The 14,328-nt window shown below is 42.7% G+C and overlaps 1 protein-coding gene across 2 annotated transcripts in view; it reads left to right on the forward strand.

The window, feature by feature from the left end:
- Positions 1 to 1,388: 1,388 nt before the first annotated feature.
- Positions 1,389 to 14,328, forward strand: part of TRIM33 (tripartite motif containing 33) — a 126,559-nt gene continuing 113,619 nt past the window's right edge. For both annotated transcript variants that reach the window (XM_021672716.2, XM_064372674.1), the window contains exon 1: positions 1,389 to 1,914. In XM_021672716.2, the coding sequence (XP_021528391.2) occupies positions 1,389 to 1,914 (526 nt within the window). The remainder of the gene's footprint in view (positions 1,915 to 14,328) is intronic.

Below are 14,328 nucleotides of genomic sequence, written 5' to 3' on the forward strand. Positions count from 1 at the left end.
CAAATAACACTTTTTTGGGAACACTAACAGGAGACCAAAGTATTTCATGATCTTAACACTAAAATAGTTGTTGCACTACATAAAATCACCCCAATTTTTTTTTTTCTCAAATAAAAAGGCAACACTTTCTGAAAGCTGCCTTTTTTTTTTTTTGAGACGGAGTTTGGCTCTGTTGTCCAGGCTGGAGTGCAGTGGTGCAATCTCAGCTCACTGCGGCCTCTGCCTCCCGGGTTCAAGCCATTCATTCTCCTGCCTCAGACTCCTGAGTAGCTCCGATTACAGGCACGCCCCACCACACCCGGCTAATTTTTGTATTTTTAGTAGACACTGGGTTTCACCATGTTGGCCAGGCTAGTCACGAACTCCTGACCTCAAGTGATCTGCCAGCCTCGGAGGTCGAAAGTTCTAGGATTACAGTCGTAAGCCACAGCCCCCGACCTGAAACCTTCTATTACCACTGTTGTTAGGGCATCTGATACCCAGCTCAACCCAGGACACTTAGAGTGGGACCTCGGAAGGACGCAGTATTGGTTATACCCGTGGCTCTCCAAACTGACATACATTAGAATCAGCCGAAGGAACTTTTCCCCCTCTGTCAACCCTCTCCCTCACTTCCTGATTCAGCTCTGGGGACTGGCCCTGGCATCTCTGCTTTGAAAAACTCCTCCGTTTATTCTGATAGTAACAACTCTTGAGAATCACATTAAGAAGATAAAAATAGCTGTTAAGAGTTTCTTCCTCAATCGGTCTTTTCAGCCTATTTCTGGTAGATCCTCAGTTCAAAAATAAAAAGCAAAAAAAACCCCAAAAACAACAACAAAAAAAACAAAGCCCCGCTTTACTGCTCCACGGGTACCCAAAGGAACGCAGCTGGTCTACGCACAGCAGAGAACCAGGAGGCCCCGGCACTCCAGCGCGCGGCAGGTGAAGCTGCCGCGGAGACGCCCGGGACACGCTCGTTGGGGACGGAAGCAGCCCGGTTTCTACCCTTCTGTGTGCAACTCCGCTGTGTAGGAGCTCATAACCAACCCCAGCCAAAAGCTACTCAGCGTCAACAGCCTCTGGCTTTAAAACCTCCTTTCCAGCTAACGAGCCGCGCTACTGACGCAACGAACTGGCTCCGGCCCGGGACCCCTCCGCGCCCGCGCACCGAGTTCCCGCCTCCCTCGGGAGGACGTCCGTGCGTACGTGCGCGTGCTGCACCCGCCCTCCTTCAAACGCGCGACGCGAGGGCGGGGGCGCCGCGTGCGCGCGCGCTCTCGTTGCTTCGCTCTCTCGCTCGCTCTCGGCTGCCGCTCTTGCTGCGGCTGCGGCTGGGGCTGGGGGCGGCGGCGGCGACGCGGGCGGCGGGCGGCGCGGGGCGGTCCGGCGGGTTCAAAGAGGAAAACATGGCGGAAAACAAAGGCGGCGGCGAGGCTGAGAGCAGCGGCGGGGGCAGCGGCAGCGCGCCGGTAACTGCCGGGACCGCCGGGCCCGCGGCGCAGGAGGCGGAGCCGCCTCTCGCCGCGGTGCTGGTGGAGGAGGAGGAGGAGGAAGGCGGCAGGGCCGGCGCGGAGGGCGGCGCGGCCGGGCCCGACGACGGGGGGGTGGCCGCGGCCTCCTCGGGCTCGGCCCAGGCTGCTTCATCCCCTGCGGCCTCAGTGGCCCCTGGAGTTCCCGGGGGCGCGGTATCGACGCCGGCTCCAGCTCCAGCTTCGGCTCCCGCTCCGGGTCCCTCCGCGGGGCCGCCTCCTGGACCGCCAGCCTCGCTCCTGGACACCTGCGCCGTGTGTCAGCAGAGCTTGCAGAGCCGGCGTGAGGCGGAGCCCAAGCTGCTGCCCTGTCTTCACTCCTTTTGCCTGCGCTGCCTGCCCGAGCCGGAGCGCCAGCTCAGCGTGCCCATCCCGGGGGGTAGCAACGGAGACATCCAGCAAGGTGAGCCAGAGGCCCTGCTCCGCGTCTGGGCCGCACGGGATTTGCGCAACCCTAGAGGAGCTGGGGACGGAGGTGCTGGGGCCTGGGGCTGCTCGGACAGCTGCGATCTCGAGGGGTCTCTGAGGTGAAAGACTCGCCCCTGGGACACTTTCCAGAGAAGCTGGACCGCAAGAGATAAGGGGAGCATGAAGGGAGGGGTGCCGGCTGCGAGAGGCTGGGGGAGGGGACACTAGCTGCGAGGAAGGTTTGTGATGTTCGGAACCCGGCCGAGGGCTGGTTCTGGAGCTGGTAGACCCGCACGGTGAGACAAGGGGGATTTGGGAAATACATTGTGAGAAGCGTTTTGGCTGGGAAGGGCTCGGGCCAGAGAGGTGTTGAGGGAGTAGGTAAGAGGTAAGGGCAGTAAAGATGGATTGCTTTGGAGGGAGGGGACTTGGCCTGTTCGCAGGCAGGAGAAAGGAGGACTATGGATTACATGGAGGTGGTTAAAAGATGTTGGAGAGCTTGGGGTACAGAGAAGGCGCCTGTGAAGGCGCCTGTGAGAAAATTGTAAGATGACATTGGGAAGGAGAAACTTAGAAAGTGGACTGCATGGTTAGGGAAAATTCTAAGGTTTGCGGATGAAGGAGAAATTAACTTAGAAGGAAACTGAGTTAGGGAAAGCTGGGCATGAATTTTAGTTCATTGTACGTTCATGAGCCCCTAGTGTTGGGGCACTGTGCTAGGATTGAATAAAGTACTCAATGAAGACTTCATTCACAGTTGAACAGGGGAAACATATATAACTTGCAGCAGTGGAGGTGGGTATTCAGTACAATGGCTGTGGCACAATAGAAGAAAGGTCAGGGAAACTTCACAAGAAAGAAAATCCATGAGCCGGTTTCTTGAAGAGTGAATACCTCACTGGGTTGGAGGGTATTCAGGGCCCAGGGCACCCTTCTTCATCTCTGGAACTAAAGAATGTGTAAGGTGATTGGTGGAAATTAGATTGGATTGATGGACTGAATAGATAAGGGTTTCACAATCTCTTTTCTCAAACTCTTGGGATCCAGGTGTGTTTTGGACTTCAGAATATTTTGGGATTTTTCTTTTTCCTGGCAAGGTCTCTTATGTAAGACTTTATCAGGGTCTGAGTTAGCTCTTTATCAAACACGTCAATGTTTCTGCATTGACACACATGAATATCACACTAATGGGATAAAGAGACCAAATAGCCTCCCATAATTCACAGTGGGTTCCTTTGCAGACTTAGGAAAAAAATTAAAATTTCAAGGCTTTTGAATTTCGGAACTGTAGGTAAGGGATTGTGGAACTGTACTAAAGGGCTTGGAATTCATCCTGTAGAGTATATCCTGGACATTGTAGACTAAAGGACGTTTCTGGAGCACTTTTATATCAAGATGATAAAAGGATCAGATTTCTGATCCAGAAAGATCACTTAGGGAACTTGAGGGATGAGGGAAGGCAAGGCTGGAAACAGGGAGACCAGTTAGAAGAATCCTGGCAGTTGTCTAGGTAAGAAATTATCATTTGGAATGGGTATTAAAGGAATGATATCACAGGTATTACAGAATGAAGCATTTTGGTTTGGGGGAACGGTAGGGTTTGGAAATCTACTTTGCCACCTCCTACTTATGACTTGGACAGATGACCTTTTCTTAGCCTCAGTTTTCTCATTTGTGAAATGGGAAAAAAGTACGTAACCTCATAGGGTTATTGAGTGAATGAAGATAAAAAGTGTAAAGTGATTAGTACGTGGTAGTTACTAATGAAATGGTAGTTAGTGTATTATTAATAGTAACTAATAGTAAGTGGCCATGGGATTGGTGAGGGGAGTGTATTGAGATTGGTGTGAGGGAGACAAGCTTGTAGAATTCCACATCTTTTTGTTTGGTGGATGGCAATGCTATTAATACATATTCAGACACAGAAGCAGGGCTAGGGTGAGGGCCAGGGTGAGGGTGAGGGCTGGGCTGGGGGTAGGATAAAATGATTTCAGTTTGGGATGTTTTGGGTTTGTAGCATTATTGGGACATGCAGGTAAGAATATTAAGAATAAGGTTTTGGTTGTTGGAGAAGCTACCAAGTGTTAATGAGTGTTTAGAGAATAACTGCTCCTGGTCTGTGTACCCATGAGCATAGTAAGACACATAGGATTCAGTGTTCTTGTGGGAACCTGGGTTAGGTGAGAGATTTAAAGGGAACTCAAAGATGCAGATTATGTTTGACTAATGTTGCTGAGGGACTAAGGTTATGAAACTAGTTACCTGAAATTTATGTAGGAGAGAGAATAATATGTAAATCTCCTCTTCATTTCTTTATCCTTTTTTTTTGAAGGAGGAGTAAGTGGAAGGGACCAACTAAATGCTGTCAGTTTTAAATAATAGTGCTTTCTAACCAATATCTAAAACAAATTGAGTCTGGAATCCACTATGTTTTTTATTAAAAAATTTTTTTTGAGACAGTCGCCTTGTTGCCCAGGCCGGAGTGCTCTGCCTCCCAGGTTCAAGCAGTTCTTCTGCCTCAGCCACCCGAGTAGCTGAGATTACAGGTGCACACCACCCTTGTGGCTAATTTTTGTATTTTTAGTAGAGATGGGGTTTTGCCATATTGACCAGACTGGTCTCGAACTCCTGGCTTCAAATGATCTGCGTGCTTCAGCGTCCCAAAGTGCTGGGATTATAGGTGTGAACCACTGTGCCCAGCCATCCACCTTGTTTTTAGGTAGTCTAGAAAATAATTTGTCAGTATTAACTCCTGTATGTACCCTTTGCTTTGCTCTTCAAAAAGATCAAGCTGTGTTGGAAAGAACACTAGATTGGGTGTTAGGGGAAATTGTTCAGCTCCTTAACTGTTTTACTCTAAAGGAAGTTCATACTGTTTTTGTCCCTCAGGTTATCTCTAAAATGTAGCTAGTAGTTGTTTACTTATATCTCACTAAGGCAAATAATAAATGTGAAAACGCTTTGGAACTGAGAAATGCTTCAACAATACAGGGTATTATTGATCAAACTCAGATTTTATCTTCTCTGGTCTGGAGATCATAGCTAGTGGTTTTAATTCACCATCTTTTTCAAGTAATTTTGAAACAGTCATGAGTATCATGCCCTCTTTTCTAACTGACCTTTTCCCTGTTTCTCTTAATACATTTATTCACACTCTCTTGGTGTTCTCTCTAGATCAGCAGCTCTCAGAGTGTGGTTCCTGGACCAGCAGCATCAGCATCATCTGTGACCTTGTTAGGAATACAGATTCTTGGGCCCCATTCCAGACCTTCTGACCAGTAGTCTCATTTAACAGGTTCTTTAGGTGATTCTGATGCACGCTTAATTTTGAGAACCACTGTCTTGAATGAAGGACTCCTCACTTCAGATGTCTCCTCAGAAAGACTTAGACTTCTCATTTTAAAGTAGTCCTCCAGGTCGTTCTCTGACATACCTTTTTTTCTTTGTAGCACAGCTGAAATCCAAAATGTTTATTTTTGTTTACTTACCTGTCTCATTTTGCGCTAGGATATTGTAGACTGTTCAATAAATAAGTTTTGAGTAAGAAAGAATCACTGGAGAGCTTATTAAAATGCTCACTTGGGAGTTTATTTAGAGACTGGTTCAGTTGATTTGGTGATGACTCCATGTGCCTGCATTTTTAACAAGTGCCCCGTGATTTTGATACTGGTGGTACCACCACACTTTGAGGAACATGTATTTAAATATTTGAGGAGAAAGTATGATCTGTTTACCATTGGAGTATCTGCAAAATCAAAATAGATAAATTAGTTAATATTGAATCTCGATAGTGACCATTTTAAAGTGCTTTTGTGATTTTTTTTGAGGTGCTTTTTCAGGTTGAGGCAGAATAGCTATCAGTAGTGTATATAAATAAATTTATACTTTATCAATAAAAATACAGATTTGCTACTCAGAAGGCTGAGGCAAGAGAATTTGCTTGAGGCCAAGAGTTCAAGATCAGCCTGAGAAGCATAGCAAGACCCTGTCTCTAAAAAAAATTTTTAAAAATAGGAATTTTATTGATGCATCTGAACAAACTCTCAGATGAACTCTAGAAATGAGATGAGGCTGTCTCTGAGATGGACGCAGTATTGGTTATCCCAGCACTTTGGGCCTCGGAGGTGGGTGGATCACTTGAGGTCAGGAGTTCGTGACCAGCCTGGCCAACATGCAAAACCCAGTACCTAGTAAAAATATAAAATTAGCCGGGTGTGGTGGGGCGTGCCTGTAATCCAAGCTACTCAGGAGGCTGAGGCAGGAGAATGGCTTGAACCTGGGAGGCAGAGGCCACAGTGAGCTGAGATTGCACCAGTGTACTCCAGCCTGGGCAACAGAGCAAGACTTCATCTCAAAAATGAAACAACTTAATATGAAAAGTCTGAGATGGCAACTATCATCTGTAAGTGGGAGGGAAAACCTCTGAGTGTAGTGTGAAGAACACTTCCTCATAGTGTTTCTGTCTGTTTATTACAGATCATGCTGAGCTACTCTGAGAGTCTTCTGTTTGAGCCCTTGGAATTTCTTGTCACTGGAGTGTGTATACCATATGACAATTCTAGCCTCTGTGTGACTTAACTGTTTGGGGACTTTTTAGGCTTTACTTTCTCTGACCTCATCAACAGAAACAAGCTTGAGTGTTTGAATGATCATGTGATACCACACCAATAGCCAGTCATTAAATATGTGTCCAAGATTGCTGAAACAATTCCTGGCAACTTCTGTCTAGCATGTGGTCAAACTACCTAAATTCATTTTTGAGTACTACAGGAATGACATGGATAAGTTACTTAACATCTGTAAGTTGGGAGTGATAATTATACCTATGTCATAGCATTTTTGTGAGAATTAAGAGAGTTAATGTACTACAAGGTACATTTATTGGAAGCATACATGGGAAGCCCCCAATAAGTTGCAGTAGTGTTATTTCAGTAATTTTTCATTTGTCCCCCCATTGTCTTTGTGACTATATCTCACAGAAAGAAGAGGCAAGGGGGTTAATTATGGTTTTATAGACTTTTCTGATATCTACTGATGTGTACAGCATGCTGATAAATCATTTGAGTTCCAAATCTCTCTAGCTACCTAAAACCTTAAATGTAAAAACTTATAAACTCATGTCCTAAATCCTAAGTCTTTATAATAATATCTAGTATCTTTACATGAATAATTCTAGTTAGGGGACTCTAATTACTTTTACTTTTCTCATATATACAGCTCTCAGTGGTTCCTAAGTGAGAGTACCTTAAAGCAGTGATTCTCAAAGTGTGGTCCACAGAATGCTGGGGTAGGGGTGTTGGTGGTGACTGTGTCACTGAGATTCTTTTAGATGTGCACGAGTTTAAAACTATTTCCATAATTACACTAATTTGACATTTGTCTTATTCTCTATGCTGACATTTATATTAATGGTGCAAAAGCAGTGATAAAACTGCAGTCAACTTGGCGTGAATTAAGATGGTGAGTGACTCCATTTGGGAGGCTGAGGTGGGTGGATTGCTTGAGTCCAGGAGTAGGAGACTAGCCTGGGCAACATGATGAAACCCTGTCTCTACAAAAATGTACACAAAAATTAACCAGGCATGGTGGTGCATGCCTGTAGTCCCAGCTACTCAGGAGGCTGAAGTGGGAGAATCACCTGAGCCAGGGAGTGTTAAGGCTGCAGTGAGCCGTGATTGCACCATTCTACTCCAGCCTGGGCAACAGAACAAGACCCTGTCTTAAAAAAAAAAAGCCAATGGCTTTAAGCCATACTAAACGTCATTGCGTATTTACTTTCACACACTTAGAGAAAAAAACAAAAATAAACTTATGCCATTGTCACTTAATGTGATTGATGAAACAGTAAAAATTACTCAATTAAATTTTGATCTTTAAAGTTCTGTGTGATGAAATGGGAAATGTGCACAAAATGCTTCTGCTGCAGATGGAAGTGCAAGAAGAAAAGTACTTGTGTAGTTGTTTGAGTTCCAAGCTGAATTTCCTTTTTTTCATAGAAAACTATTTTTACTTGAAATAATGATTGACAAACTGTGGTTTTTGGGCATGGGTACTTGGCAGCCATTTTCTCAAAAGTGAATGAATTGAGCCATCATTCCTAGAAAAACAACTGACATGTGTTGCCAGTGATAAAAATTGAGATTTTTAAATGAAAATTAGAATTTTGGAAAATTTGTATTTGTTGCCATTAGCTGGTGAATTTCTCAATATTTAAAGACTTTCCTGAAGAGATTGGTAGTGATATTAATGAACGTTAAGTTTTTTTGATATTGTGTAATGAAATGTCAACATTTCAAAGATGCATAGCTTATTGCAGTATATTCTAAATGACCAATGCATGATGTTAAGTGCAAAACAGAGCAATAATAAATAGTTTGTATTTTATTCATTTTTTTTTTTTTTAAGATGTAGTCTTGCTTTGTTGCCAGAGCTGGAGTGTAGTGGCGCAATCTCAGCTCACCACAACCTCTGCCTCCTAGGTTCAAGCAATTCTCCTGCCTCAGCCTCCCAAGTAGCTGGGATTACAGGTGCGTGCCACCACACCTGGCTAATTTTTTAGTAGAGACAGGGTTTCGCCATGTTGACCAGGCTGGTCTTGAACTACTGACCTCAGTTGATCACTGACCTCAGTTGATCACCCACCTCAGTCTCCCAAAGTGTTGGGATTACAGGTGTGAGCCACCACTCCCAGCCAATGATTAGATTTTAATGCAAGAGAGTAGTAAAGTTTATTTTTAAGGTTTGAGAGCCCATATTGCAAGTGATGTTTAAAAGATAAATTTACTTCTTTAGTTTTTGTGTTATATCAAAGAAAAATATCCACACGATTTAAAAAGGCTATTAAAATCTGCTCTTCCCTTTTCTTAGCTGTATGAGGCCAGATTTTCTTCATATTCTCCAAAGAAACAACATACCAAAACATTAAATGCAGAAGCATATATCCAGCCATATTATATTAAAGAGGCCTTTAAAATGTAGCACAATGACTCTCTTTATTTATTTATTTATTTTTGGAGGGGACAGAGTCTTTCTCTGTCACCCAGGCTGGAATGCAATGGCATGATCTCGGCTCACTGCACCCTCCGCCTTCCAGGTTCAAGTGATTCTCCTGCCTCAGCCTCGCCAGTAGCTAGGATTACAGACATGTACCACCACACCCAGCTAATTTTTGTATTTTTAGTAGAGTTGGGGGTTTCACCATGTTGGCCAGTCTAGTCTCAGACTCCTGACCTCAGGTGATCCACTGGTCTCCGCCTCTCAAAGTGCTGGAATTACAGGTGTGAGCCACCATGCCTGGCTCTATTAATTTTTTTTTTTTTTTTAAGGAAATAGAGTTATTTCTGATTTTAAAAATGTTGTTTGAACATGTCGTGCTGGCATGGTGATTCATGCCTGTAATCCCAGCACTTTTGAAGGCTGAGGTGGGAGGATCACTTGAACCCAGGAGTTCAAGACCAGCCTGGGCAATATGGTGAGACTCCGACTCTACAAAAAATAAAAAAATTAGTCAAGTGTGGTGGTATGTGCCTATAGTTCCAGCTACTCAGGATGTATGGGACCTACCTTCCACTTCCTGCTCAAGTGGGAGGATCACTTGAGTCTGGGAGGTTGAGGCTACAGTGAGCTGTGATCGTGCCGCTGCACTCCAGTCTGGGTGACAGAGTGAGAGTGTGTCTCAGAAAACAACAGAACTAATAATAAAATAAATGTCATTTAAACATTTTAAAATTTAAGATTCATTTTTAATTCATTATGTAATGAATTAAAATATATTTAAAATACCCATTTTTGTGAAATATTTGATGGTCATACCCCATCTAAACAAAAGCTCTTTGTGTTCCTCAATGACTAAGAATGTAAGAGATATCCTGAGATCAAAAAGTTTGAGCCCTGATCTGTTAAAAGGATATTAAGAACATGATAATGTAGAGTCATTGCGCTAGTGGGAAGAATGTCAGATCATAAAATAGTAGGTGGCAGATTTACACATTGATAGTCCTTCATTTTGGAGTACCCATAACAGTTCAGAAAGAGTCTGGCCTCAATAAAATGTAAAAATGAAGAAAGTGCTTACTAACTGAAGTTAAACTTTTAAAAATAGCTCACTGTAGATCTACTGATTTTTTTCATGTTTATGATAGTGAGTTCTATCACTGTACTTTCCTAAGCCAACTTCAGAGATTGGGCTCAGGATGCCAGATAAGTTAACCTCTGTCTCTTCTTTGGCCACAAATTGCACCTCTATCCTTAGCCGTTGGACTCAAGGGGAAGTGGGAAAAAGAACAATGATGAATAAACATAAATATACCATTTTTAGAAGAATATTTAAAGCCTATGTCCCAGTGTTAAGTAAATAGCATGCACTGTGTGGTACTAATGAGTACATTTGATTGCTTATTATATGCAGTTTATGTTCCTTTTGTGAATTATTTGTCCATTTGTTTCATGTTTTTCTTTAGATTGCTTACATTTTCTGCTGTGGAATTCTTTGATTTACAAGAATTCTTGACAAATTCTGTATACCGATCCTTTGTTGATGATGTAAGTTGAAGCTTTATACTGAGCCTATGGCTTGGTGTGGTAGCCAGCCTCTAAGATAGCCGCTTGTTCCTTGTCTCCTGTTATTCACACCAGTCTATGATTGCTGTCCTGTTGCTCAGGGCTGGTCTCCATGACCAAGAGAATATAATAGAATTAATAGTGACTTCTGAGCCCAGGTCATTAAAGACATACATAGAGCTTTTTCCTTGCTCTTTGGATCCCTTGTTCTGGGTGAAAAACAGCTGCCATTCTGTGAAAGATACTGTAGTAGTCCTTATTTAAAGAGGCCATATGGAGAAAAATTGAGGTCTTCTTCAGAGACCCAGCACCAACTTGCCAGCCACATGAAAGAGCTACTTTTGAGGTAGAGTCTCTATCCTAATCAAGCTTTCAGATGACTGCAGTTCTGGCTGACATCTTGACTGTATGCTTCTTAGAGGCACTGAGCCAGAATTGTTTGCCAAGTCCCTCCCAAATTCTTGTTTCAAGAAAGCTATGAGAAGTAATTATTGTTGTTTTAAGTTATTAATTTCTGAGGTAATTTGTTACATAGCAATAGATAACTGATACACTTTTACTTTTTAGAGAGCTGTCTTTTCATGTTTTTATATTAAAGTAGTTTTTCCTCCTTTTTTTTTTTTACTGTTCACAATAGCTTTATAATAAGCAGTAATTTTGCTCACTAAGGTAATTTCACTGCACTCCCTACATATACCTTGGTCATTTTCAAGATTATCTTGATGGATCTTGACCTTTTGCTCCTTTTCTTTTTTTAATTAAAAAATTTCCTTTTTCCAAGACAAACCTTGGCATTCACCTTTTGCTCACTCTTATGCTAAAATGTATTATCTTGTGAAAGTTCATCTTGTGAAACTTCATTTTAAAAACTTACTAAGCTGTGTGTGGTGGTGTGTACCTGTAGTCCCAGCTACTTAGGAGGCTGAGGCAGAAAGATGGCTTGAGCCTAGGAGTTTGAGGCTGTAACATGCGATGATTGCACTTGTGAATAGCAACTGTACTCCAGCCTGGGCAACACAGAGAGATGCCACCATCTCTTTAAAAAAGAACAGAAAAACAAAGAAAAAGAATTGTCAGTGTTTTTGTTGGAATTGCATTGAATATATAAATCAATTTGGGAGAAAATGTCTTTATGGTGTCTGCCTGTTTATAAACATGGTATACCTCCACATTTGCTTAAATCTTCTATTAATGTTTTGAGTTATGTATTTTGAGATGGAGTCTTGCTTTGTCACCCAGGCTGGAGTGCAGTGGCGCAATTTTGGTTCACTGCAATCTCTGACTCCCAGGTTCAAGCAGTTCTCCTGCCTCAGCCTCCCAAGTAGCTGGGATTACAGGTGCATACCACCATGTCTGGCTCGTTTTTGTGTTTTAAGTAGAGACAGGGTTTCACTATGTTGGCCAGGCTGGTCTTGAACTTCTGAACTCAAAAATGATCTGCCCACCACGGCCTCCCAGGTGCTGGGATTACAGGTGTGAGCCACTGCGCCAGACCTATTTTTTAAGTGTCTCAATTATACTGATTTCACATACGTGTTTAATAATTCCATTGTTCGACGTTCTTGATGTCTTATTTTACTACTTGCTTCTGCCTGCTCTTGTTTGTTGTAGGTGATGTCCTCCTGTGTTTTATAGTTTTAGATTGTGAGCCTTTTCACCAGGGCTCTATGAAGTCTGACAGACTGGTTTTAGGGAACAAGCCTCCAAAGGATATTTTGTATTTGCTTCTGTCAGGTGCCTCCAATACAGAAATTACTGAAGCGGATGTTTAGTTTACTGTATCATAGAATTGTCAGATGTTGCTTTAGCATTTACCTTATAGGCTGGCTTGTTTTAAAAATTCTCAGAATTACACACAATGAGGATGTGGACAAAAAAAGGAAATTCTCAGGAGAAAAATTTTTTCCTTACCCTGAACCCAGGCAGTGACAGATTTCTTCATTTCCATGCTGTTGGTCAGATTTATTTATTTTAACTTCACTGTTCTTTGCTTATGCACCCTAATAACTGAGGTTGTAATCGTTTCAAGTCATTTTTATGAAGATGAGTCTTGAATCTGATTAATACTTTACACAGACCCTGGGCTCCATGTCTTCTCCATTCTTTGTTTACTCCCTTGGTTGTATATCCTAAAGAAGAGTCACTAAGAGTATAATTTCTGAGCCTTTGCATTTTTGAAGTTTTCTTTATTCTTTTCTCTTCTTAAATGATAGCTTGGCTAGATATGAAATTCTGGGTTAAAACTTTTTTCCTCAGAACTTTTAAGGCATCTCTTCCAGTGTCTTAAATCAGTGCTGCTGATGCTAGTCTGATATGTTCCTTTGTACAACCCCAGTTGGGTTTCATTTGTTTATTTATGTCTTCTTGGGATCTTTTTATGTCTTGGATCTCTTCATCTATTTATCATTATTTTGAAATACGGTGATGTGCTTCTGTTGATTTTTTTTTTTCTAAAAGTTTCTAAAAATTCATTGTGCTTTTTCATTTAGTCTTGTAATCTTCATTTATAGTAAAAGAACTTTACAGTTTTTTCATAAGGTCCTTCCCCATCTCCCACTCTTTGAACTGTTACTATTTGGATGTTGGCGCTTCTAAGTTCATATTCTTCCCTATCTTTTGTGTTTTCCTTCTCTTTGTTTTCTTGCTCAGCTGACATTCTGAAAGATCTCCTTGTCTTTATCTCTAACCCTTTTGTCCAATTTATTAATCAATTCCTTCCTTCCTTCCTTCCTTCCTTTTTTCCCTCCTTCTTTCCTTCCTTCCCTTCTTCCCTCCTTCCCTCCCTCCCTCCCCTTCCCCTCTCCCCTCTCCCCCTTGCCCCCCTTCCTCCTCCCTCCCTTTCCTCCCTTTTCTCCCTTTTCTCTCTTTCCTTTCTTTTCTTTCTTTTTTTCCTCTTTTTTTTGTTTTTTTTTTTCTTTTTTTTTTTTGAGACGGAGTTTCGCTCTTGTTACCCAGGCTGGAGTGCAATGGCGCGATCTCGGCTCACCGCAACCTCCGCCTCCTGGGTTCAGGCAATTCTCCTGCCTCAGCCTCCTGAGTAGCTGGGATTGCAGGCACGCACCACCATGCCCAGCTAATTTTTTGTATTTTTAGTAGAGATGGGATTTCACCATGTTGACCAGGATGGTCTCGATCTCTTGACCTCGCGATCCACCCACCTCGGCCTCCCAAAGTGCTGGGTTTACAGGCGTGAGCCACCGTGCCCGGCATTGTTTTTTCTTTTTATTTATTTATTTATTTATTTTTTCTTTTCTTTCTTTTTAATATGGAGTCTCACTCCCACCCAGGCTGGAGTATAGTGGTGTGATCTCAGCTTACTGCAACCTGTGTCTTCCAGATTCAGGTGATTCTTGTGCCTCAGCCTCCCAAGTAGTTGGGACTACAGGCATGTGCCACCACGCCTGGTTAAGTTTTTGTATTTTAAGTAGAGACAGTGTTTCATCATGTTGTCCAGGGTGGTCTTGAATTCCTGACCTCAGGTGATCCACCCGCGTTGGCCTCCCAAAGTGTTGGGATTACAGGTGTGAGACTGCACCTGGCCTACATTGTACATTTCTAAGAGCTTCCTTGCTTAGGTTATATTTTCTGTAAGATTCTGTTCTTTTTCTGTGGACTTAATATCTTCTTTCTCTGAGGATAGAAATGTTTTTCTTCTTTAGGCAAAATATTTTAGTTTTCATTTTATTTTTTACTTTTGAAACATTTCAGGTAAGCTGATTCTATATTTATATTTGATAATTCCATTATATAACTTTTTTTTTTGTTTTGAGATGGAGTCTCGGTCCGTTGCCCAGGCTGGAGTGCAGTGGTGTGGCTCGGCTCACTGCAGTCTCCATCTCCTGGGTTCAAG

The sequence above is a fragment of the Aotus nancymaae genome, unplaced genomic scaffold (genome assembly GCF_030222135.1).
Source record: "Aotus nancymaae isolate 86718 unplaced genomic scaffold, 86718_ANA_hifiasm-v0.15.2.pri h1tg000007l, whole genome shotgun sequence".
Taxonomy (NCBI): domain Eukaryota; kingdom Metazoa; phylum Chordata; class Mammalia; order Primates; family Aotidae; genus Aotus; species Aotus nancymaae.